This window comes from Bos grunniens, chromosome 13 (genome assembly GCF_055505025.1).
Source record: "Bos grunniens cultivar Pamir isolate PY7600 chromosome 13, Bosgru_T2T1.0, whole genome shotgun sequence".
NCBI classification, from domain to species: domain Eukaryota; kingdom Metazoa; phylum Chordata; class Mammalia; order Artiodactyla; family Bovidae; genus Bos; species Bos grunniens.
In genome coordinates, this window is record NC_141177.1 from 40539452 (window position 1) to 40563850 (window position 24399).

General features: G+C 38.6%; 1 protein-coding gene across 20 annotated transcripts in view; it reads left to right on the forward strand.

The window, feature by feature from the left end:
• The window catches only part of TASOR2 (transcription activation suppressor family member 2), a 67225-nt gene that overhangs the window by 15984 nt on the left and 26842 nt on the right, over positions 1–24399 (forward strand). For 10 of the 20 annotated variants that reach the window (XM_086333606.1, XM_086333616.1, XM_086333600.1 and 7 more), the window contains 8 exons: positions 9429–9574; positions 9868–9963; positions 11024–11096; positions 14535–14626; positions 17169–17306; positions 17449–17579; positions 17661–17680; positions 17781–17880. In XM_086333606.1, coding sequence (XP_086189732.1) covers positions 17548–17579; positions 17661–17680; positions 17781–17880 — 152 coding nt within the window. In that variant the 5' untranslated portion in view covers positions 9429–9574; positions 9868–9963; positions 11024–11096; ... (1 more) ...; positions 17169–17306; positions 17449–17547. Of the gene's footprint in view, positions 1–2281; positions 2416–5404; positions 9575–9867; positions 9964–11023; positions 11097–14534; positions 14627–17168; positions 17307–17448; positions 17580–17660; positions 17681–17780; positions 17881–24399 lie in introns of all 20 variants that reach the window. The other 10 variants (XM_086333614.1, XM_086333607.1, XM_086333598.1 and 7 more) reach the window with 3 other exon arrangements.

The window sequence follows — 24399 nt, forward strand, 5'->3', positions numbered from 1 at the left end:
TGGCTGTTTTAGTAAAAACATGTGACTCAGTTCTGGCCAGTGAGGTGAGAATGGCCACCTGCAGAGAGAATTCTGGGAAAGTTTTCTCACAAAGGACAAAGGAAAAGATGCTCTCTCTCTGCCTTCATCTTATTCTAGCTCTGAAGATGTGTTTGAGTCCAGTGTAGTGATGCAACAGAGCAGTTTTCAGTCTTAAGGGTTCCCTCCTTTGCTCCTTCATCCAAGGTTTGTTTTTAAAAATATGGTGCCTTTATTGCTACTCCTCTTGTAACTTGCAAGTGTAATCTGGCTTGGGAGGGTTTTGACTTCCTTTGAGGTGGAAGAGATTTCCAACTCAACTGGTTTCCTCTTTGAGACCACTGTCACCAGAAGACACAACCCTTGCCTCCCAGAATTCACTCTAGGAATATTTTGTGAGCACATTATAAGATCCCTGGGCTTCACAGGCACTTTCACTGTAAACGCTTTTTCAATGAGATAGTTTCACTTGTCTCATGAAATCCAAGGTATAGCATAGTACTAGATACATAATAGTCAGCACTAACAGTTTCGTTTAATAAAGGTTGAATCATATACTACACAATTGCACTCATCTCCCACGCTAGTAAAGTAATGCTCAAAATTTTCCAAGCCAGGCTTCAGCAATACATGAACCGTGAACTTACAGATGTTCAAACCGGTTTTAGAAAAGGCAGAGGAACCAGAAATCAAATTGCCAGCATCTGCTGGATCATCGAAAAAGCAAGAGAGTTCCAGAAAAACATCTATTTCTGTTTTATTGACTATGCCAAAGCCTTTAACTGTGTGGATCACAATAAACTGGAAAATTCTGAAAGAGATGGGAATATCAGACCACCTGTCCTGCCTCTTGAGAAACCTATATGCAGGTCAGGCAGCAACAATTAGAACTGGACATGGAACAACAGACCGGTTCCAAATAGGAAAAGGAGTATGTCAAGGCTGTATATTGTCACCCTCCTTATTTAGCTTATATGCACAGTACATCATGAGAAATGCTGGGCTGAAAGAAGCACAAGCTAGAATCAAGATTGCCAGGAGAAATATCAATAACCTCAGATATGCAGATGACACCACCCTTATGGCAGAAAGTGAAGAGGAACTAAAAAACCTCTTGCTGAAAGTGAAGGAAGAGAGTGAAAAAGTTAACTTAAAGCTCAACATTCAGAAAACTAAGATCATGGCATCTGGTCCCATCACTTCATGGGAAATAGATGGGGAAAAAGTGGAAATAGTGTCAGACTTTATTTTTGGGGGCTCCAAAATCACTGCAGATGGTGATTGCAGCCATGAAATTAAAAGACTCTTACTCCTTGGAAGGAAACTTATGACCAACCTAGATAGCATATTCACAAGCAGAGACATTACTTTGCCAACAAAGGTCCGTCTAGTCAAGGCTATAGTTTTTCCTGTGGCCATGTATGGATGTGAGAGTTGGACTGTGAAGAAAGCTGAGTGCCGAACAATTGATGCTTTTGAACTGTGGTGCTGGAAAATTCTCTTACGAGTCCCTTGGACTGCAAGGAGATCCAACCAGTCCATCCTAAAGGAGATCAGTCCTGGGTATTCATTGGAAGAACTGATGCTGAGGCTGAAACGCCAATACTTTGGCCACTTCATGTGAAGAGTTGACTCATTGGAAAAGACTCTGATGCTGGAAGGGACTGGGGGCAGGAGGAGAAGGGGACGACAGAGGATAAGATGGCTGGATGGCATCACCGACTTGATGCACATGAGTTTGAGTGAACTCCAGGAGTTGGTGATGGACAGGGAGGCCTGGCGTGCTGTGATTCATGGGGTCACAAAGAGTTGGACACAACTGAGCGACTGAACTGAACTGAATTTAGGGGTAGAGAGAGGTTTTATTTGTCTTCTGTTTGATTTTATTATTTCCAATCAGTAGAACATGAGTGTGGTTCTATAATCTGTTTACTTTGAGAGGCTTTTTTCCTCATCTAAGACTGTACCACCCTGATCTCATCTGAAAGGTTTTTTTCAATAAGGCAAAAGTGATTTCTATTTATTTCTGTGAAGAAAATTTCCTTTAGAAATTAAAGGATTGGAGAAACAACATTTCAGTTTATGTGGGTTATTACTTCTTATAGAGCAAATCAGTAGAGCTTTAGCCTTTAGCTCTGGAGACTTGACAAAGTAAATATTACAAAATTGTACCTAATGCTCAGTAAACATTTATTTATATAGTAGATATGCCCAAAATAGAACTACTCACTTTATGATTTAATTTTCTCTTTTTTTGTTTTAGCATTTATGACATTAACAGAGAACAGGAGTATGTCAAGAATTCTGGGGGTATACTTGGTGAAAATGAATTAAGACCACCCTCCCAGCTGCATCCCCTCTTAGAGAAGACTGAGACAGGGTTCATATCAGAAAAGAGTGGGTATTAAACAAATGGTCTAAGTTATTGCTGATGAATCCAGAGTTGAACAATGCAGTTTTTAAAATTTTAATTTAGATCATGTAAATGCAAGGACTTTAAAAAAAATTATAATTTCCAGTAGCTGCAAAATTTTTTTAATAGTCCAAAATTGATAGGTAATTAAGTTTTCAAATTGCATCAGAAAATGTATCTGTTCAAGAGAAATTGTCACTCTCTGTGTTTCTTTGAAATTATTTATTTTACTTGATTTTAAGTTGAGATATGTTAAATAGTAGAAGTAATACATGCTTATATAAGAAAAATCTAAATTGTAGTAACATATGTAAGGTAAAAGTACAAGGTCTCCTTTTTGTCAGCTCCCCAGTCACCATTGGCATAAACACTGTTAATAACTGTTGGATTTCCTCTCTCTTTCTAGATCTTTTTCTGTATACTTTCAAACACATAATTTTTTTTTACCAAAATAACATTATATAATGCATTTATTCCCTCAGTAGTATACAGTAGATATCTCCGTACATTAGTATATACAGATTTACTTTGTTTTTATTTAATAGTTGCAAGGTGTTTCCCTGTTGACGGCAGTTTAGGTTATCTCCAAGGCTTCCCTGGTGGCTCAATTGGTAAAGAATCTGCCTGTAATATGGGATACCTTGGTTTGATCCCCAGGTTGGGAAGATCCCCTGAAGAAGGGAATGGTTACCCACTCCAGTATTCTGGCCTGGAGAATTCCAGGGACTGTATAGTCCATGGAGTCGCAAAGAGTCCAACAGGACTGAGCGACTTTCACTTTCACTTAGGTTATCTCCATTGTTTTTCGTGTTACAGGTGCTGGTGTGTGGAACATCCTTGTACATATCACCTCTGCACTTTGCTAATATTTTTGAGGAATAGATACCCAGGAATGAAATGGTTATTTAGTATGCCCATTTAAGTTTTTGTTACTTCTGACAAATTGTGTTCTGAACAAGTTGTATTTATCTTAAACTGGCAGTCCTTTGATATCTTAAAGGTATCAAAGATACCTTTTCAGATTAGGTGATTAAGGACTTGGCTGTTCCTTCAACAACTATCAAATAACCTACTTAGAGGAGATAAACTATATAGGCATCTAGAGTGGAAATGCTGTTGCTTAATCACAGGCAGGATATGTCCAGGGGAGTTGTAGAAGTGGTTAGTTTCTGTTAGAATTATTGTGACACCTAAGGTGTTGCCATTTATTCATCTCATTATTTGCTTACAGACCAGATGCTTATAAAATGGAAAACAGATGCTTGTGACATAGCATGAGAAATTGGTTTATAATTTCCTTGTCTCTCTTATTAGAAGTTAGAGAAAGAAATGTCCCTCATGTCAAGTCACTCAGTATCCCTGATGGAGTTTGAGATAGGGGAGATGATTCAGGGCACTGTGAGCAGAGTCCAACTTCTCGTGTCAAGCTTGACCTAACTTTTAAGATAAAATCCACAAATAGCAGAGCTGCTGCTGCTGTTAAGGCATTTCAGTCGTGTCTGACTCTGTGCGACCCCATAGACGGCAGCCTACCAGGCTCCCCTGTCCCTGGGATTCTCCAGGCAAGAACACTGGAGTGGGTTGCCATTTCCTTCTCCAGTGCATGAAAGTGAAAAGTGAAAGTGAAGTCGTGAAGTCGTGCAGTCGTGTCTGACTCTTAGTGACCCCATGGACTGCAGCCTAACAGGCTCCTCCGTCCATGGGATTTTCCAGGCAAGAGAAATGTACCCAAAGCCAGGTGCTACAGTAAAGAGCATTAACTCAGTTTTTACAGCCATTTCAATTGAACTTAAATTTTTTCCATGTGCACTCTGTTTGTCACTTAAGTCTTAGGGGACACTCTTTATACTTTACAATCAGATATTTTTCAAGTTACCCTCTTAGATGTTGTTTAAATTTCTTTGTGGAATAGCCCCCTCTTCTTTCTCTTAATATTCTGATATTCTTGAATGGTTTAAATAAAGCATGTGTATTGCTCAGCAAAAAAGATAAAACTATCCTTTTATTTAGTGCTCCTTGTTTTGTACACTTATTAGGTGATTAAATGAGAGTGCGTTGTGTGGGCAGAGACTTCTCAATAAACATTCTCATTTATCTCCTTACATAAAGAGCAGGAAACGTACTTTTTTGAGAGTATAATTGAGGTTATTTATTATGAAATCATAAAAGATTCAGGATTTACCATGGTTTTCCATTAAGTTTTCTTTTGATATGCTTTTCCTTCTGTCAACTGTAAAATTATTACTTTTATAACGTATGGCTATTGAGTGCTAACCTAAAAGGGGAAGCATTTTTAGCTGTAAATAGTCTTAGAAATTATAATATGAAAGTACGAAATAAGTGATTTACTTTACTTGTTCTGCCTTGTTTATTTTAAATCATCACCATTAGTCATAGCTTTATTGGGAACTGTTTTCCCCACACTGCGTTAGACAGGTTTTTGGTTTTTTTTTTTTAATTGCATTATTTCTCCCATGTTTCAGTTTATTATTGTGCATTGACACTCAAAATTGGGGAAATATGTAGTTTTTACTACTTCTGAAATTTAAAATCTGTGCCTATCTGTTAACATTGTGTACAATTTAAGATAGTTGTTAATCATAGTTTGTTCATTTCCAGAACTACAAGAACTTTTTTAAGCAAAATCTTTCACAGATATGGAGCCTAAGAGTATACTTAGATTTTTAAAATATAGTCTTTTAAAAAATATTAAATATTAATACTGGGTTCCAAAAATTATGATTTTTAAGGGAATCTTGATTTTCATTTGAGCTAGCAGTACAGATTATTTGTAAAATGAACTTGCAAGTGCGTAGGCTTCCCAGTTTGTTTTGACTTATTAGCTGAACAAAGTCAACTTTGAAAAAGTTAAATTTCAATAAATTTGAAAAAGCCAAATTTTTAATTACTATCATTGGTGTTTTGCTATTTGAAGGACTTTAGAATATCTTTTTTTTTTTTTTTTTTTAATAGCATTGGTATATTGATCCAGTATTCTTGCCTGGAGAATTCCATGGACAGAGGAGCCTGGCAGGCTACAGTCCATGGGGTCACAAAGCAAGTTGGACACGACTGAGTGACTTTCACTTTCACTTCATTATATTAATATTGAAAGAGAGAAGATGAAACTGAGGAAAAATAAAAATAAATGTTTTATCTTTTTCTTCCTTCCTTGCTATTTATAATCTTTTATTTTTTGATTCTAGGAAGTTTTGTTACTAAAAGCATTTTCAAATTACCTTGTGAATTAAAGTGTTAGGACAGTTTAGTACAAATTAATTTTCCTGAAATGTTTGTTTTAATTTCTGTAATAGTTTAGGGTTTTTTTTTTTAATCTGTTATTCATAAATTAATTTTATTTGAAAAGCTTATATTCTTTTCAGCTTATGAATTTTAATGTAATTGGCTGAGTTCTGATAAAAGTAGGAAAACCATATTAACATACTTAATTATACTATAAGGTCAAAACTTCCAGTGTTATATACATTACTGTGTTCTCTTTAGAAGTAATCTGTGTGTATCCTTTTCCCCACCTTGGTTAAAGAGAATAGAGGATCCAAATAGAAAGGAGTAAACAAAGCAAATAGTTAAATGTTATGAGACTTCATTAGTCTTAGTTCTCGCTGAGTGAGGATGCGTAAAAAGGACAAACGCCCAACCAGGAAAATTGCTTGATTGGGTCGTTAATTCTCAACTATAGGAAACATGGCTTTCATAGGAGAGGTAGCCTGGCATCTCTCAGATGGTACATGGGTATGGTTTGAAAAAAGCACTTTCAAAAAAAGTAATAAATTTTTATTTTCATAAAATGATGATTTTGTAATATAATCCGTAAGAAGTAAAGTTCAGTAGACATTTCCAGGCTGATGAGGAAGGCTCAGAGAAAAACAATTTCTGATGTGTTTGCTGAGTGTGCAGTTCAGTTCAGTTGCTCAGTCATGTCTGATTCTTTGTGACCCCATGGACTGCAGCACGCCAGGCCTCCCTGTCCAACACCAACTCTCCCAGAGTTTTACTCAAACTCATGTCCATTGAATCGGTGATGGCATCCAGCCATCTTATCCTCTGTCATCCCCTTCTCTTCTTGCCTTCAATCTTTCCCAGGATCAGTCTTTTCAAATGAGTCAGCTCTTCGCATCAGGTGGCCAAAGTATTGGAGTTGCAGCTTCAGCATCAGTCCTTCCAGTGAATATTCAGGACTGATTTCCTTTAGGATAGACTTGTTGGATCTCCTTGCTGTTCAAGGGACTCTCAGGAGTCTTCTCCAGCACCACAGTTCGAAAGCATCAATTGTTCTGTGCTCATCTTTCTTTCTAATCCAACTCTCATAGCCATACATGACTACTGGAAAAGCCATAGCCTTGACTAGACGGACCTTTGTTGGCAAAGTAATGTCTCTGCTTTTTAATATACTGTCTAGTTTGGTCATAACTTTTCTTCCAAGGAGCAAGCATCTTTTAATTTCATGGCTGCAGTCACCATCTGCAGTGATTTTGGAGCCTCAAAAAATAAAGTCTGTCACTGTTTCCACTGTTTACTCATCTATTTGCCATAAAGTGATGGGATTGGATTCTGTGATCTTAGTTTTCTGAATGTCGAGTTTTAAGCCAACTTTTTCACTCTCTTTTACTTTCATCAAGAGGCTCTTTAGTTCTTTGCTTTCTGCCATAAGTGTGGTATCATCTGTGTATCTGAGGTTATTGATATTTCTCCAGCAGTCTTGATTCCAGCTTGTGCTTCATCCAGTCCAGCATTTCTTATGATGTGCTCTGCATATAAGTTAAATAAGCAGGGGGACAATATACAGCCTTGACATACTCTTTTCCCAATTTGGAACCAGTCTGTTGTTCCTTGTTCAGTTCTATCTGTTGCTTCTTGACCTGCATACAGATTTCTCAGAAGGCAGGTCAGATGGTCTGGTATTCTCATCTCTCGAAGAATTTTCCACAGTTTATGGTGGTCCACACAGTCAAAGGCTTTGGAGTAGTCAATAAAGCAGAAATAGATGTTTTTCTGAACTCTCTTGCTTTTTCGATGATCCAGCAGATGTTGGCAATTTGATCTCTGGTTCCTCTGCCTTTTCTAAATCCAGGTTGAACATCTGGAAGTTCACAGTTCACATTCTGTTGAAGCCTGGCTTGGAGAATTTTGAGCATTGCTTTACTAGTGTGTGAGATGAGTGCAATTGTGTGGTAGTTTGAGCATTCTTTGGCATTGCCTTTCTTTGGGATTGGAATGAAAACTGACCTTTTCCAGTCCTGTGGCCACTGCTGAGTTTTTTAAATTTGCTGGCATATTGAGTGCAGCACTTTCACAGCATCATCTTTTAGGATTTGAAATAGCTCAGTTGGAATTCCTTCACCTCCACTAGCTTTCTTCGTAGTGATGCTTCCTAAGGCCCACTTGACTTCACATTCCAGGATGTCTGGCTCTAGGTGAGTGATCATGCCATTGTGATTATCTGGGTCATGAAGATCTTTTTTGTATAGTTCTTCTGTGTATTCTTGCCACCTCTTAATACCTCCTGCTTCTGTCATGTTCATACCATTTTTGTACTTTATTGCGCCCATCTTTGCATGAAATGTTCCCTTGGTGTCTCTAATTTTCTTGAAGAGATCTCTAGTCTTTTCCATTCTATTGTTTTCCTCTATTTCTTTGCATTAATGTCTGAGGAAGCCTTTCTTATCTCTCCTTGCTATTCTCTGGAACTCTGCATTCAGATGGGTATATCTTTCTTTTTCTCCTTTGCCTTTTGCTTCTCTTCTTTTCATAGCTATTTGTAAGGCCTCCTCAGACAACCATTTTGCCTTTTTGCATTTCTTTTTCTTGGGGATCGTCTTGATCCCTGCCTTCTATACAGTGTCACGAACCTCCGTCCATAGTTCTTCAGGCACTCTATCAGATCTGATCCCTTGAATCTATTTGTCACTTCCACTGTATACTCATAAGGGATTTGATTTAGGTCAGACCTGAATGGTCTAGTGGTTTTTCCCTACTTTTCTCAATTTAAGTCTGAATTTGGCAATAAGGAGTTCATGATCTGAGCCACAGTCAGCTCCCGGTCTTGTTTTTGCTGACTGTATAGCTTCTCCATCTTTGGCTGCAAAGAATATAATCAGTCTGATTTTGATATTGACCATCTGGTGATGTCCATGTGTAGAGCCTTCTCTTGTGTTGTTGGAAGAGGGTGTTGGCTATGACCTGTGTGTTCTCTTGGCAAAACTCTTTATAGCCTTTGCTCCCTTCATTCTGTACTCCAGGGTCAAGTGAGTATGCAGTAGTAGCCCCTTTCCATGGAACCTCACAGACTTCTCTGTAGATTTGGTGAGCCACTGGGAAGGTTAAGTTTATCAAAATGTGGCCTGCTGCTGCTGCAAAGTCGCTTCAGTTGTGTCTGAGTCTGTGTGACCCCATAGATGGCAGCCCACCAGGCTCCTCTGTCCCTGGGATTCTCCAGGCAAGAACACTGGAGTGAGTGGCCATTTCCTTCTCCAGTGCATGAAAGTGAAAAGTGAAAGTGAAGTCTCTCAGTCGCATCCAACTCCTAGTAACCCCATGGACTGCAGCCTACCAGGCTCTTCCGTCCATGGGATTTTCCAGGCAAGAGTACTGGAGTGGGCTGCCACTGACTTCTCCAAAATGTGGCCTAGATTTACAAAAACTTAGGAACAAGAAGCATTGATCTAAGCAGTCGCTGACCTCCAGCTTGACACTATAGATGCATCTGCTTTTACAGCCTTGATTACAGCACCCAGCTTTAAACCTAAAGGGATTTACTCTTGCATTAAAAGTAATTCGTCCATTGTTATAATCCATTTAGGTTATTTTCATCGAGTATGAGGTCTTTGAAGATAGTCCAGATATGGTGGCCAGAACATAATGGAAATGTCTTTGTTATGCAGGAAGGAAATGAATGACTTGGTCAGTGATATTTAGTGTGCCACTTTCCGCAGCCTTTGGTTATCTTAAACAGTTGCATTATTTTTGTGTTTTACAGTTTTTGAGACAGTATCCTTGAGTTCAGACTCTCTCTTCCAGAGGACAGTTTCAATTCTCCATACTTCTTACTTGGACTCTGCATCTGAGCATGGTTTTCAGTACAGTCAAGTGACTTTGGTGAAAAATGACATTTTCTTAAATGAGGTGAGGTGCTTGGTACACACTGTGTCTGTGGTTAGTTTTATTTTAGTTTTAAAGAAATAGACCTATCATTTTTTATATTTGAGCCTAGTTCTTTTTAGCTATCACATTTTAGCAAGATAAACGATCCTTGGTAATAATAACTTGAAAGGTAATTGTAATGTATTCTAGAGAATAGAAAAATAATAAATTTCATTAGTCTTTTAGCAGGAGGAATTCAGTTGATGCATTTTTTAAAAATTAATTTGGAAGGCAAAATAACATGTTTATAACATTTGATTATTCTGTTTATACAGTACAAAGCTTTTTACCAAGAAAAAAAAGCTAGTAACTATACTCACGAAGAACTTCAAGAAACTTACGGGTTTCTTCTGTTTGAAACTGAAAATCAGGTAAGGAAATTTGGTCTTAGAAAATTAATTTTATGATATTAAGGTACAAAATTAATTATGTCATTAAAGTTAAACATTGATTCTATAAAATTTGTAACATTACCAGTTCATCAGTCTTTTTTAGGTAGCAGTGTAAATGACAATGAAAGCTTCTCATGAAAGAGATTTAATTTCTACAACTTTTTAAGGTTTTCTTTAGTTTTATCTTAAATACATTTGTAAGCTTGTAGTGAGATTTCGATTAATACAAAGTTCTTAATATTAATAATGCCTTTTAATGGAGTGAATGGATATTTTTCCATTCTGGATCATTGTTTACATAGATATCTTCTATTTCTCGTGGAAGTTTCTTCAAGTTTAAATTACATGGTTTTGGGGATAAGATGAACACTTTCAGCATTCTAGTTACTTGGAATTGTTTCATGCTGTTTTGAAAATTGAACATATGTATTGTTGCTTATACCTAAATTGTGGAGAAAGAAACTGCTGTGTGCAGGTATGTCTCCAAAGACACTTCTAGATACACTTTCATCAGTGCCAGAGATCTGTGATCCAGCTTAAAGTAATTCACAGGTAGTATTTTGGTTGGGATCATGATTTTTAAAGAATGGGGGTAGATTTGCTAAAGGATAGTTAACATTAGCATGTACCTTATGGTTACATAGTAATACCAGAGAGTTTATTTACTTAGTTGTTGACTTCCAAATAAGATGTTAAGGGTTCATACTTTAAAAAAAATAAAGGTCATCTGGGGGTAAGGCATTTTCAAATTTCGTGATTCCCAAGCTGTAATCGTAAAAGAAATCTTCAGGAGAGGACTAATCTGTGAGCTTGTTTAATTTGGTTTTGCCAGTGACATTTTCATTAGCAGAAATGGTAAAATTTCATGAAAAAGTTTAAACTGTTAATATTAGCTGAAACACAATTGCCTTATAGAAACTTGCTTTGTGCCATGAATGCATATAGTGTACAGATTCTGTATTGAAAGTTTGTATGTAAATTATAGTTATTTCATTGACTCCAAAACATGGTATAAGCAAAGTCCGAACTTTTGTTTAAGGCGAAGTTGGTATGTCAGCATGGACTCTGTGTGGGCAGCAGTGCTATCACCACTCTGGGAGACCCAGCAAAAGGTACGGTCTATAAGGAAGGAGAATTTCTTTTACAAGGTGAAGTGGAATTTAGTTAGTATTAAAAGCTAGTTTCATTGATGATAAATAATCTTTGGAATCAGAACTTTAGATATATACATGAGCTTTGAATCTAAGAACCTAAGGCTTTCTAATAGAGTTCTCTCTTTTAAAAGATGATTGGACTAGAAGATATCTTTCAGATATCTTTCAAGAGGTCAGTGCTATCATCTGGGGCTAAGGAGGCTTTCCTCCTAACTATCATTATGGCAGTAGGAATAGAGAATAGATGGTACTGACCAAAGATGGCAACTGTGGGATATGAGGAGTAGAGAAAGGAAATAATCAAATATAAAGTGTTAAATTTACACTGCATTGATATTATCAATAGAGGAGAGATTTTAGATAGGCTGATGAGTTACAGGAGAAAGGTAGTCTTATCATTGAGATTAGAATTTTTCCTTCAATGTATATTTATTATTTTTGAAATGAAAAGAATCATGTACAAAGAGCAGCACAATAAGACACATGCTGTATTGGAAGTGTGCACAGTATTCTAAAGAAGCAACCAACATGTCTTGGGAAATGAACAGAAAACCTTGCAATATCTTATACTGATATGTGTCTTTCACAAGCCAAACAAATGCAATGTATGGCCTTGTTTGGATTGTGATCTAAGCAAACCATCTGTAAAAATATTTATAAGGCAAGTGGGGAATCTGAACTTTGGCTGAATATTTGATGATAGTGAAGTATTATTATTATGAGATATGATAAAGGTATAACAATAATGCTAGGAAAAAAGAACCCTTATCTTTTAGGTAAACATACTGGTATGCTTGTGGGTGAAATGATATGAAGTTTGGGATTTTTACAGGTGAATATAAAATAAAAACAGTGATCATGAGTTAATGACTACTGAAATTGGGTAATGAAAAAAAAAAAAAAAGAATGTGCTTTAGCCCTCATTTCTTTAAGCTTCACTTTCTTCATCTGTAAATAAATAAAACTATCTTCTAGATTTGTTGTGAGGATTATGAGACTATGAAAAGTGCGTAGCATGGAGCTTACACCTAGTAAGCTCGCAATAAATGAACACTTATTCCAGTAAGCTGTTTGAGAAACAGTAGGTCATCTTAAGTGTTCTGGAAGCTATCCTGCTGGTGGTGAAAACATTTGGAAGAGGGATGAGGACTAGAGGTTGCGGCTCAAGGTGGCAGAGGGTGCATGTTAGTTGAAGCCAAAGATATTGTTACATGGGGCAGCACAGATGGTGAAGAACAGAACTTTTATTTAGATGGTATGGGACCAAGGGATGGGGACATGGGGCAAGGACAGGAAGAGGAAGAGCTGAGAGCAGTCCAGTGAATGAAGAATCTGGAGGTGGAGTCTCACAAGAAACAGAAGGTGTCCGGAGGGGTATTAGCAGTGTCAGATGCTGTAGAAGTTGGAGATCAGGAGTGAGAAAGACTATGGGGCTTCATGGCTAGGTTCTTGCTGGCCCTTTGTAATAACAGCTTTATTGAGATAAAATTCACCATACAATTCACCCATTTGAAGTATACAGTTCAGTGTTTTTTTTAGTGCATTCAGAGTTGTGCAACAGTCAGCACGGTCAGTTTTAGACTGTTTTCATCAGTTACCTCCCCTCTCACCAGCCTTGGTAACCACTGCTTTCCTTTTTGCACCTGTGGATTGACCTATTCCAGACATTCCATATAAATGGAATCATATCTGACCTTTTGTGAGTAACTGTTTTTTTACTTAGTGTTTTTGAGATTCTCTATGTTGTTGCATGTACTTGATTCACTTTTTGACTGAATAATATTCCATTGTACCACTTTTTCTTTATCCATTCAGCAGTTGGTAGACATTTCGTTTCTACTTTTTAGCTATTATTAAAAAAAGCTAGTATGTATATTCTTGTACATATGGTCTTTATGTGGACAAGTATTTTCATTTTTGCTGGGTTATACCTAGGAGTGGAATTGCTGGCTTAATATGGTAACTCTGTGTGTAGGAAATGTTTTTAAACTTCTGTTCAGCTCTCCTAAAGGACATGAAAGAGGATAAGTTCACAACTCAAATAACAGTTTACATGAAACCTTTTTTTCTTTTCCCCTATTCTTCCTTAACACCTCCTTCTTTTCATTATGAAAAATGCTAATGTAGAAAAAAGCGGCATGGTATGATATACCCATCACCTACATTTACCAGATAATGTTTTGCATTAATTCTCTTCATTTGTCTAAAAATATTTTTTTTTCCTGAAAAATGTGGAAGTGAGTTACAAGCAAATGCCTCAGCTTATACCTCTAAAAATCAAGGCCATTTTTCTATGTGACAGTTGCATGAGTTTATTGTTGATGTTTTGAGAGCCTGGTTTCAGTAGGCGGTGGAGTAGAGGCTGCATTATTCCTACAAATACACATTCTTCTTCTTCACATGCTGGGGGTGATGATAAGAAAGCACTACTGGATATGTATGTTTATAGTTTTTGGCTCAAGTAAAATAATGAAATATATGAAAGTAAGCCTTTATATTACTATAGTATATTACAGTTTTAAAGGTTTATGGATCTTTTTAAATCTTCCTGCAAACCTGTGATTTCTGACCCACACCCATCCTCTCACTACTCAGTCATGTGCTTAGGAGTAGTAGTAAGTGAAGAACTTGGAATTGGAATCCAGTCTTCTGACAACATGTCTATAACTCGGTTCATTCTCTCTGTGTTCTCACCGCTGTCTTTTCTATTTCACAAGCAATGCCTCAGTTCAGGAATATCCCTGAAATGGGTTCTTTCCTCTGTTTTCTCACTGCTGCTTCTGTGTAGGGATCATCCTCTCCTGCCTCAACCTACAGGAGTCTCTCCCCGCTTGAGACTCAACTTCTCTTTTAAACAGCAATGGTCTGTAATGAGGCTGCAATGGTAAACAAAAAATATCTAACCTCTGCTGACTAGAATTCACAGTCCAGTAGGACATGCTGCTTAAAGACAGGGATCTTGTTCTGTTTCCCTTTGTATCACTGCTGCCTGGCACAGACCTGCTGTGTAGTAAACCTCAGCACACATTCTTAAATAAGAACATTTACTGAGATTTTCTGGAAAAAATAACTTGAGAATCAGATTACCACAGGCCTTTTCACTGAAAGATTGCATGGAAAATAAAAGAGACTTTTCCAAAATTGTAATACATTCATCCCTTTTCAGTTACTGTACCCAAATAGAAAATTGGTTGTCAAACTGATATATTTTATCTTAGCTCTGATGTTTCCATACCTGTAGAATATCTCAAATAGATTTTAAAAGGTAAGCATTTTCAAAATAGTTTTTTAAAGTTACCTTTTATTTGTCCCTTGTGTCATCTTGTTCAGTTTAAGTAACCCATGTGTAAACAGCCTTTTTAAAGTGTAAATTAATCTATTTTTATACTTTTATAGGTGTGTACATTTCCAAATACTCAGACTATCTTCACGCAAGACCTTGGTATCATGGGAAGTCTGGTTATGTTGTAATTTTTAATCTAATTAAGGTAAAGCCTAAATTTGCTTCTGTGTAATTTTTTTTTAATGAAAGTTTATCAGTCTTTGATCATGTTTTTTGCAGATCATTTGCTAAACATAGTCCTTGCCAAAGACAGTTATGGAGAAGGCAGTGGCACCCCACTCCAGTACTCTTGCCTGGAAAATCCCATGGACGGAGGAGCCTGGAAAGCTGCAGTCCATGGGGTCACTGAGGGTCGGGCACGATTGAGCGACTTCACTTTCACTTTTCACTTTCCTGCATTGGAGAAGGAAATGACAACCCACTCCAGTGTTCTTGCCTGGAGAATCCCAGGGATGGGGCAGCCTGGTGGGCTGCCATCTATGGGGTCGCACAGAGTTGGACACGACTGACGTGACTTAGCAGCCAGAGACAGCTGTTTAGAATCAGAAAAAATAACTGCTCCCTTTGCTTTCCTTTAAGGATAAAGCTTTTTTTTACTCTTTTAATAGATGATCTGTGAATTTTTTTTCTTAAAGCTTCAAAATAATACAGCTATAAGAGATGAATTTGGAAAGCAGCATTCTGGTTTAAATTGTCAAAATGAGAAATCTTTATGCATTTTTGTATCCTAAAACATTGAGATCTTGTTCATAGCTTCATGTGATACCTATAACTAATAATCTCAGAAATTTTTTAGTTCCCTTAAATAATGCAGTATAAGTGAATCACACAATTAGCATTTTCACTCAAATAGTAGGAAAACTAATTTTAGAGGTCGGGGGATTTTTTGAGGACATATTCTGTGGTCTTGTTTTGTTTGTGCTTTTGTTTTAGCATTCCTACTAAGTTCTTTGGTTATAAACCTAACACTACTGATTTTTTAAGAGTGTGAGTTCTCCATATTCCAAAATTTGTCCCCAAGAACTGAAGGGAAGGTAGCATTTATTGGCTCCCAGCTGCTGCTTCCCCCTTTAACATTTCCCTCTCCTGCTCTGTGATAAGTACTGTAGTTCTGCTGCAGCCCACATGCCTGTCAGCTCAGATATCAAGTTTTTTATGTCAGATTGTGCCTCGCCATTGGTTTCACGCCCCTACCCTGTCTGGCGGACCCTGCTGTTTAGTTTTGAGTTTCTGGCTATGTGCTCTCAGTCCTCCTTACTTCACTGCTCAGAAGCCAGCCCTGCCCAGTTTGATGGGGAGACGATGCAGGTTCTGACTGCTCACTGGAGCACCACTCATGTGATTAGTCTTCTGAGTATTGTCCTTGGTGGTCCAAGTGCTGAAGAGGAGGGACCTTAACAGCAAGCATATATATATATATATTTAAATAGTGCATCTTGTAAACATAAAAATAAAAGTTGCCTATTATTTTGTACCTCATTTTGGTACCTGTTTGGTGTATTTTCATTTTTTTCATGTTATGTCATTACGTTATTCAAGATAGCTTTTAAAATCATTGTATGACCTTTTATTGCATGATAAACTAACTCAACAGTTCTCTTTTCCCTTTTTCTGGGAGATACATACCCCTTAATGAAGAGATTCCATAGTGAAAAACACTGTCAGCTGTTGAGTAATCAGGGCTATTGGCCTGTGAAGTGCTTTACTGGGCTTTTGTTCCTTGCTGGTTTACTGGGTGCTGCTAGAAAGGAGTATCTTGGTCTCTAATTTACAATTTACAGAGAAGGCAGTAGCACCCCACTCCAGTACTCTTGCCTGGGAAAATCCCATGGATGGAGGAGCCTGGTGGGCTGCAGTCCATGGGGTCGCAAAGAGTCGGACATGACTAAGCAACTTCACTTTCATTTTTCATTTGCATGCATTAGAGAAGGAAATGGCAACCCACTCGTGTTTTTGCCTGGAAAAATCCCAGGGACGGGGGACCCTGGTAGGCTGCTGTCTATGGGGTCGCACAGAGTCAGACACGATTGAAGTGACTTAGCAGCAGCAGCAGCAATTTACAGTTTATAATTTAATACTTCAGTTTGGAACTCATCTTTTGACATTTTAGTTTTTTTCATCTTTTATGATATAGTCTGAATATATTCAATATATATATTCAGTATATATTGAATAGCGAGTCTGTTTAGTGGACTATGTAATTTCTCTTTTGAAGAAATAAAGTTAAGTTAAAGTGTTAGTCAATTGTGTCCAACTCTTCGCGACCCCATGGACTATAACCCACCAGGCTCCTCTGTCCATGGAATTTCCCAGGCAAGAATACTGGAGTGGGTTGCCATTTCCTTCTCTAGTTGAAAGGAATGGTTCTCCTAAATTGGGCTAATTCATGTACTTCTTTAATACTATGAAAAAAGCTGTGGATGTTTGCCTAAGAAAGATGCCAAATTATATCAGAGTTTGTGAAAAAACAAAAAACTTGAAGGGCTAAATACAAATGTAATGGGGTTCATGGATAATTAAAACTATTGTTGGTCTTAAGATAATTTTTTAAGAGCCATAGTTCTTAACACAGTGTACTGTTAGTCAAAACACATCCCCATCTTTATTTAGACTATTTTAAAATAAATCCTAGAGTAAAATTATTCCTATTTGAAGATATTTGATTAGTCTTAATATTTTCATTCTAGGGAAAAGTCAAGTTTGTGTCTGAGAATTATACAGCTAACTATACTAGCCCATCTTCTGGCTATGATTGCCATGTGGCTGCAAATACTAACAAGATTTCTCACAAGACAAGTCATTTTCGCACCTTTGAACTGAGTCAGGTATAGTCACCTGGGAATAAATCATTTGCAAGATACTTTTCTGAATCTAATGAGTTAAATTTGGAGGTTGGGTAGGGTTGAAATAAACTTGATACATGAGGAATTCTGTAGTGCTATCCTCATAATACTTCTCTTCTTTCAGTATTACCTCTATGAACTTTCAGGCAGCACTGTTACTGAGCGACCCAGACAGATCTGTCCTTACCTGATTGTAGCTTTTCAGTACAGGGAACCTAAAAAGATGGCAGCACCAGCCCATGATCATAAAAGCATGTAAGTAATTATGTGCATACTTTGTTTTACTGGATTTGTTTTCTTTGCTCTTATAAAAATGCTTCTTTTTCCCCCCCCTAGACTTGAACTCAGAGAAAATGGTAAGAAATTATTTGTTTTTTTTTTTTAGTTTTTTCTTTAAGTAAATGTTTTGTTCAAAAATAAAATAATCAGTTTCTTTCTTAACCTCATTTCTTACAGTTCTCATCTCTCCATGGAAAGGGAAATTAATTATACAAGGCTGTCTGCTGTGTGATATAACTCTTTGGTCTTCCTATGGTACAGCAGTTCCAAAACAACTGTAAGTGTTGAATTAATGCCCTTTACTAATGCTTCTCTAAGTTTTCAGTTCTCATTTTGAGGTCCTGCTTGTTGGCACTGGTATGAAATATACCAGCTATACTTGGTTTTAGGTTATTCTTCAGGAGATGTATAGAGTACAGGGCCGTGACACAAGAGACCTAAATTCAAATCTAAATCTGACCTTTGCTTTGGAATAAGTTAGTTTTATTGTTGCTCAGTTGCTAAGCTGTGTCTGACTCTGTAACCCCATGGACTGTAGCAAGCCAGGCTTCCCTGTCCTTCACTATCTCCTGGAATTTGCTCAAACTCATGTCCATTGAGTCAGTGATTCCATCCAACCATCTCATCCTCTATTGTCCCCTTCTCCTCCTGCCCTCAATCTTTCCCAGCATCAGGGTCTTTTCCAATGAGTTGGCTCTTTATATCAGGTGGCCACAGTATTGGAGCTTCAGCATCAGTCCTTCCAATGAATATTCAGGGTTGATTTCCTTGAGGATTGACTGGTTTGATCTTGCTATCCAAGGAAGTCTCAAGAGTCTTCTCCAACACCGTAGTTGAAAAGCATCAGTTCTTTGGTGCTCAGCCTTCATTACGGTCCAGCTCTCACATCTATATATGACTGCTAAAAAAAACATAGCTTTGGCTATATGGACCTTTGTTGGCAAAGTGAAGTCCCTACATTTTAGTTTTATAAACTTTGATAAATCACTTTAAAATTTTTAGCATCTTAATCCATTTGTGGAAAAATAAACTCTCAGGCTAAATTAATTTACTTAATGCTAGAAGTTTGACTTTCTGTGAGAAACAAATTGTACTTGCCTAGATAACAGATGCAGATTATAGCCACTTAATTCTATTATAGTTTTTATTAAGATATGCAGAATCTAATTTTCACATGATTTTCCTAAGGTAGTATTAGAGGAGCTGTTACATGTATTTATATGATAATGAATTACAGTATTTTTTCCCTGGGTATCTTGTGATACTTTTTTGTTTAATCTATTTAGTTTGCCCCCAAACCCCTTGAAAGTTAGATATGCTTTAACTGAAATAGAAAGTGAAAGTTAGTGTTCTATTAGAAATAATTTTCTTTTTATTGGCTCTTTTTAGAAGTTTTATGTTTGTTTGTTTATTTAGATTGCATGAGCCTTCATTGCTTTGTGCAACTTTCTCTAGTTATGGTGAGCAGGGGGCTACTCTCTAGTTGCAGTACTGGGACAGCTCATAGTGGTGGCTTCTCTCGTTGAGCAGCACAGGCTTTAGGAGTGCAGGCTTCAGGAGCTGCAGCACACAGTCTCAGTAGTTGTACAGAGTACAACTAGTAAGTGTAGAAGCCACTCCAGTGTTCTTGCCTGGAGAATCCCAAGGACGGGGGAGCCTGATAGGCTGCCGTCTATAGGATTGCACAGAGTCGGACACGACAAGTGAGTTAGCAGCAGCAGCAGTAAGTGTAGAAAGAGTGATGAAATTAGGAAATCACATTTTGGCAACATCATAATGATCAATGGAGGCTTGATAAAGTAGGTGGAAGTTTGATGGAATTTACATATTTCACAAAGGAAAAAACACAGACCTTATAATAGAAGAAGCTGCACATGGCATTTTAACTCAGTTCAGTTCAGTTCAGTTGCTCAGTCGTGTCCGACTCTTTGCAACCCTATGAACTGCAGCACGCCAGGCCGCCCTGTCCATCACCAACTCCAGGAGTCTACTCAAACTCATGTCCATCAAGTCGGTGATGCCATCCAGCCATCTCATACTCTGTCGTCCCCTTCTCCTCCTGCCCTCAATCCCTCCCAGCATCAGGGTGTTTTCCACTGAGTCAGCTATTCACATGAGGTGGCCAAAGTTTTGGAGTTTCAGCTTTAGCATCAGTCCTTCCAATGAACACCCAGGACTGATATCCTTTAGAATAGACTGGTTGGATCACCTTGCAGTCCAAGGGACTCTCAAGAGTCTTCTCCAGCACCACAGTTCAAAAGCATCAATTATTCAGCGCTGAGCTTTTTTCACAGTCCAACTCTGAGATCTGTACATGACCACTGGAAAAACCATAGCCTTGACTAGACGGACCTTTCTTGGCAAAGTAATATCTCTGTTTTTTAATATGCTGTCTAGGTTGGTCATAACTTTCCTTCCAAGGAGTAAGTGTCTTTTAATTTCATGGCTGCAATCACCATCTGCAGTGATTTTGGAGCCCCAAAAAATAAAGTCTCACACTGTTTCCACTGTTTCCCCATCTATTTCCCCATCTATCTGATGGGACCAGATGCCCTGATCTTAGTTTTCTGAATGTTGAGCTTTAAGCCAACTTTTCACTCTCCTCTTTCTCTTTCAGCAAGAGGCTTTTTAGTTCCTCTTCACTTTCTGCCATAAGGGTGGTGTCATCTGCATATCTGAGGTTATTGATATTTCTCCCGGCAATCTTGATTCCAGCTTTTGCTTCTTCCAGCCCAGCTTTTCTCATGATGTACTCTGCATATAAGTTAAATAAGCAGGGTGACAATATACAGCCTTGACATACTCCTTTTCCTATTTGGAACCAGTCTGTTGTTCCATGTCCAGTTCTAACTGTTGCTTCCTGACCTGCATACAGGTTTCTCAAGAGGCAGGTCAGCTGGTCTGGTATTCCCATCTCTTCCAGAATTTTCCACAGTTTATTGTGGTCCACACAGTTAAAGGCTTTGGCATAGTCAATAAAGCAGAAATAGATGTTTTTCTGAAACTCTCTTGCTTTTTCGATGATCCAGCGGATGCTGGCAATTTGATCTCTGGTTCCTCTGCCTTTTCTAAAACCAGCTTGAACATCTGGAAGTTTACGGTTCATGTATTGCTGAAGCCTGGCTTGGAGAATTTTGAGCATTACTTTACTAGCATGTGAGATGAGTGCAATTGTGTGGTAGTTTGAGCATTCTTTGGCATTGCCTTTCTTTGGGATTGGAATGAAAATTGACCTTTTATAGTCCTGTGACCACTGCTGAGTTTTCCAAATCTGCTGGCATATTAAGTGCAGCACTTTCACAGCATCATCTTTCAGGATTTGAAATAGCTCAACTGGAATTCCATCACCTTCACTAGTTTTGTTCCTAGTGATGCTTCCTAAGGCCCACTTGACTTTACATTCCAGGATGTCTGGCTCTAGGTGAGTGATCACACCATTGTGATTATCTGGGTCATGAGGATCTTTTTTGTACCATTCTTCTGTGTCTTCTGTGTATTCTTGCCACCTTTCCTTAATATCTTCTGCTTCTGTTAGGTCCATACCATTTCTGTCCTTTAATGTGCCCATCTTTGCATGAAATATTCCCGTGTTATCTCTAATTTTCTTGAAGAGATCTCTAGTCTTTCCCATTCTATTGTTTTGCTTTGTTTCTTTGCACTGATCACTAAGGAAGGCTTTCTTATCTCTCCTTGCTATTCTTTGGAACTCTGCATTCAAGTGGGAATATCTTTCCTTTTCTCCTTTGCTTTTCACTTCTCTTCTTTTTACACCTATTTATAAGACCTTCTCAGACAGCCATTTTGCTTTTTTGCATTTCTTTTCCATGGGGATGGTCTTGATCCTTGTCTCCTGTACAGTGTCACGAACCTCGGTCCATAGTTCATCAGGCACTGTATCAGATCTAGTCCCTTAAATCTATTTCTCACTTCCATTGTATAATCATAAGGGATTTGATTTAGGTCATACCTGAATGGTCTAGTGGTTTTCCCTACTTTCTTCAGTCTGAATTCGGCAATAAGGAGTTGATGATCTGAGCCACAGTCAGCTCCCGGTCTTGTTTCTGCTGACTGTAAAGAGCTTCTCCATCTTTGGCTGCAAAGAATATAATCAGTTTGATTTCGGTGTTGACCATCTGGTGATGTCCACGTGTATTCTCTTGTGTTGTTGGAAGAGGGTGTTTGCTGTGACCAGTGCATTTTCTTGGCAAAACTCTATTAGTCTTTGCCCTGCTTCATTCCATATTCCAAGGCCAAATTTGCCTGTTACTCCAGGTGTTTCTTGACTTCCTACTTTTGCATTCCAGTCCCCTATGATGAAAAGGACATCTGTTTTTTGCATGTTAGTTCTAAAATGTCTTGTAGGTCTTCATAGAACCATTCAACTTCAGCTTCTTCAGCATTACTGGTTGGAGCATAAGCTTAGATTACTGTGATATTGAATGGTTTGCCTTGGAAATGAACAGAGATCATTCTGTAATTTTTCAGATTGCATCCAAGTACTGCATTTCGGACTCTCTTGTTGACTATGATGGCTACTGCATTTCTTCTAAGGGATTCTTGCCCACAGTAGTAGATATAATGGTCATCTGAGTTAAATTCACCCATTCCAGTCCATTTTAGTTCACTGATTCCTAGAATGTTGACGTTCACTCTTGCCATCTCCTGTTTGACCACTTCCAATTTGCCTTGATTTATGGACCTGACATTCCAGGTTCCTATGCAATATTGCTCTTTACAACATCAGACTTTGCTTCTATCACCAGTCACATCCACAGCTGGGTATTGTTTTTGCTTTGGCTCCATCCCTTCACTCTTTCTGGAGTTATTTCTCCACTGATCTCCAGTAGCATATTGGGCACCTACTGACCTGAGGAGTTCCTCTTTCAGTATCCTACCATTTTGCCTTTTCATACTGTTCATGGGGTTCTCAAGGCAAGAATACTGAAGTGGTTTGCCATTCCCTTCTCCAGTGGACCACATTCTGTCAGACCCTTCCACCAAGACCCGTCCGTCTTGGGTGGCCCCACAGGGCATGGCTTAGTTTCATTGAGTTAGGCTGTGGTCTGTGTGATCAGATTGACTAGTTTTCTGTGATTATGGTTTGAGTATGTCTGCCCTCTGGTGCCCTCTTGCAACACCTACCATCTTACTTGGGTTTCTCTTACCTTGGACGTGGGGTATCTCCTCACGGCTGCCCCTCCTGACCTTGAACGTGGAGTAGCTCCTCTCAGCCCTCCTGCACCTGCGCAGCCACCGCTCCTTGGACGTGGGGTTGCTCCTCTCGGCTGCTGCCCCTGACCTCGGGCGCATTTTAACTCAGTGGATAAGGTAACATCACCAGGAAAGAAATAAACATCAGGAGCTTCCTGACATGACGCACAGAGAATGACACAATGCACAGAGAATAACACGATATCATGTCTGTGGTGTTCCTGCCAGTCTAATCAGGAGGAAACATCAGACATGCCCAGATTGAGGGACAGTCTGCAAAGTAAATGGCCTGTATTATTCAGAAATATCAAGGTCAGTGAAGATGAAGACTGTTGCAGGTTGAAGGAGATGAGAGAGACATAAGTGTCGTGTGTCATGCTGGATTGGATTCTGAACCAGAAAAAAGCAGTGCCTTCTCTTGTTACCAGGTACCTTAGTGAGTGCTGTAGATTAAAGAACTGTACTGTATCGTTGATGTCTTGAGTTTGCTAATTGTTTTGTGGTTATATCAGTTCAGTCAGTTCAATCGCTCAGTCGTGTCTGACTCTTTGCGACTCCATGGACTACAGCACGCAAGGCTTCCCTGTCCATTACCAACTCCCAGAGCTGGTCCATTGAGTCGGTGATGCCACCCAACCATCTCATCCTCTGTTGTCCCCTTCTCCCTCCGCCTTCAGTCTTTCCCAGCATCAGGGTCTTGCCCAGTAAATAAGTTCTTCGCATCAGGTGGCCAAAATATTGGAGCTTCAGCTTCAGTCCTTCCAATGAATATTCAGGACTGATTTCCTTTAGGATGGACTAGTTGGATCTCTTTGCAGTCCAAGGGATTCCCAACAGTCTTCTCCAGCACCATAATTCAAAAGCATCAATTTTCGGTGGTGCTCAGCTTTCTTTATAGTCCAACTCTCACATCCATACATGACTACTGGAAAAACCATACTTGATGGACCTTTGTTGGCTAAGTAATATCTCTGCTTTTTAATATGTTGTCTAGGTTGGTCATAGCTTTTCTTCCAAGGAGCAAGCATCTTTTAATTTCATGGCTGCAGTCAACATCTGCAGTGATTTTGGAGCCCAAAAAGATAAAGTCTGACATTGTTTCCCCGTCTATTTGCCATGAAGTGATGGGACCAGATTCCACGATCTTAGTTTTCTGAATGTCAAGTTTTAAGACAACTTTTTCACTCTCCTCTTTCACTTTCATCAAGAGGCTCTTTAGTTCTTCTTTTCTTTCTGCCATAAGGGTGGTGTCATCTGTGTATCTGAGGTTATTGATATTTCTCCCGGCAGTCTTGATTTCAGCTTGGGATTCATTCAGCCTGGCATTTTGCATGATGAACACTGCATATAAGTTAAATAAGCAGGGTGACAATATACAGCCTTGACGTACTCCTTTCCCAATTTGGAACCAGTCTATTGTTCCTTGTCCAGTTCTAACTGTTGCTTCTTGACCTGCATACAGATTTCTCAGGAGGCAGGTAAGGTGGTCTGGTATTCCCAGCTCTTTAAGAATTTTCCACAGTTTGTTGTGTTCCACACAGTCAAAGGCTTTGGAGTAGTCAGTAAAGCAGAAATAGATGATTTT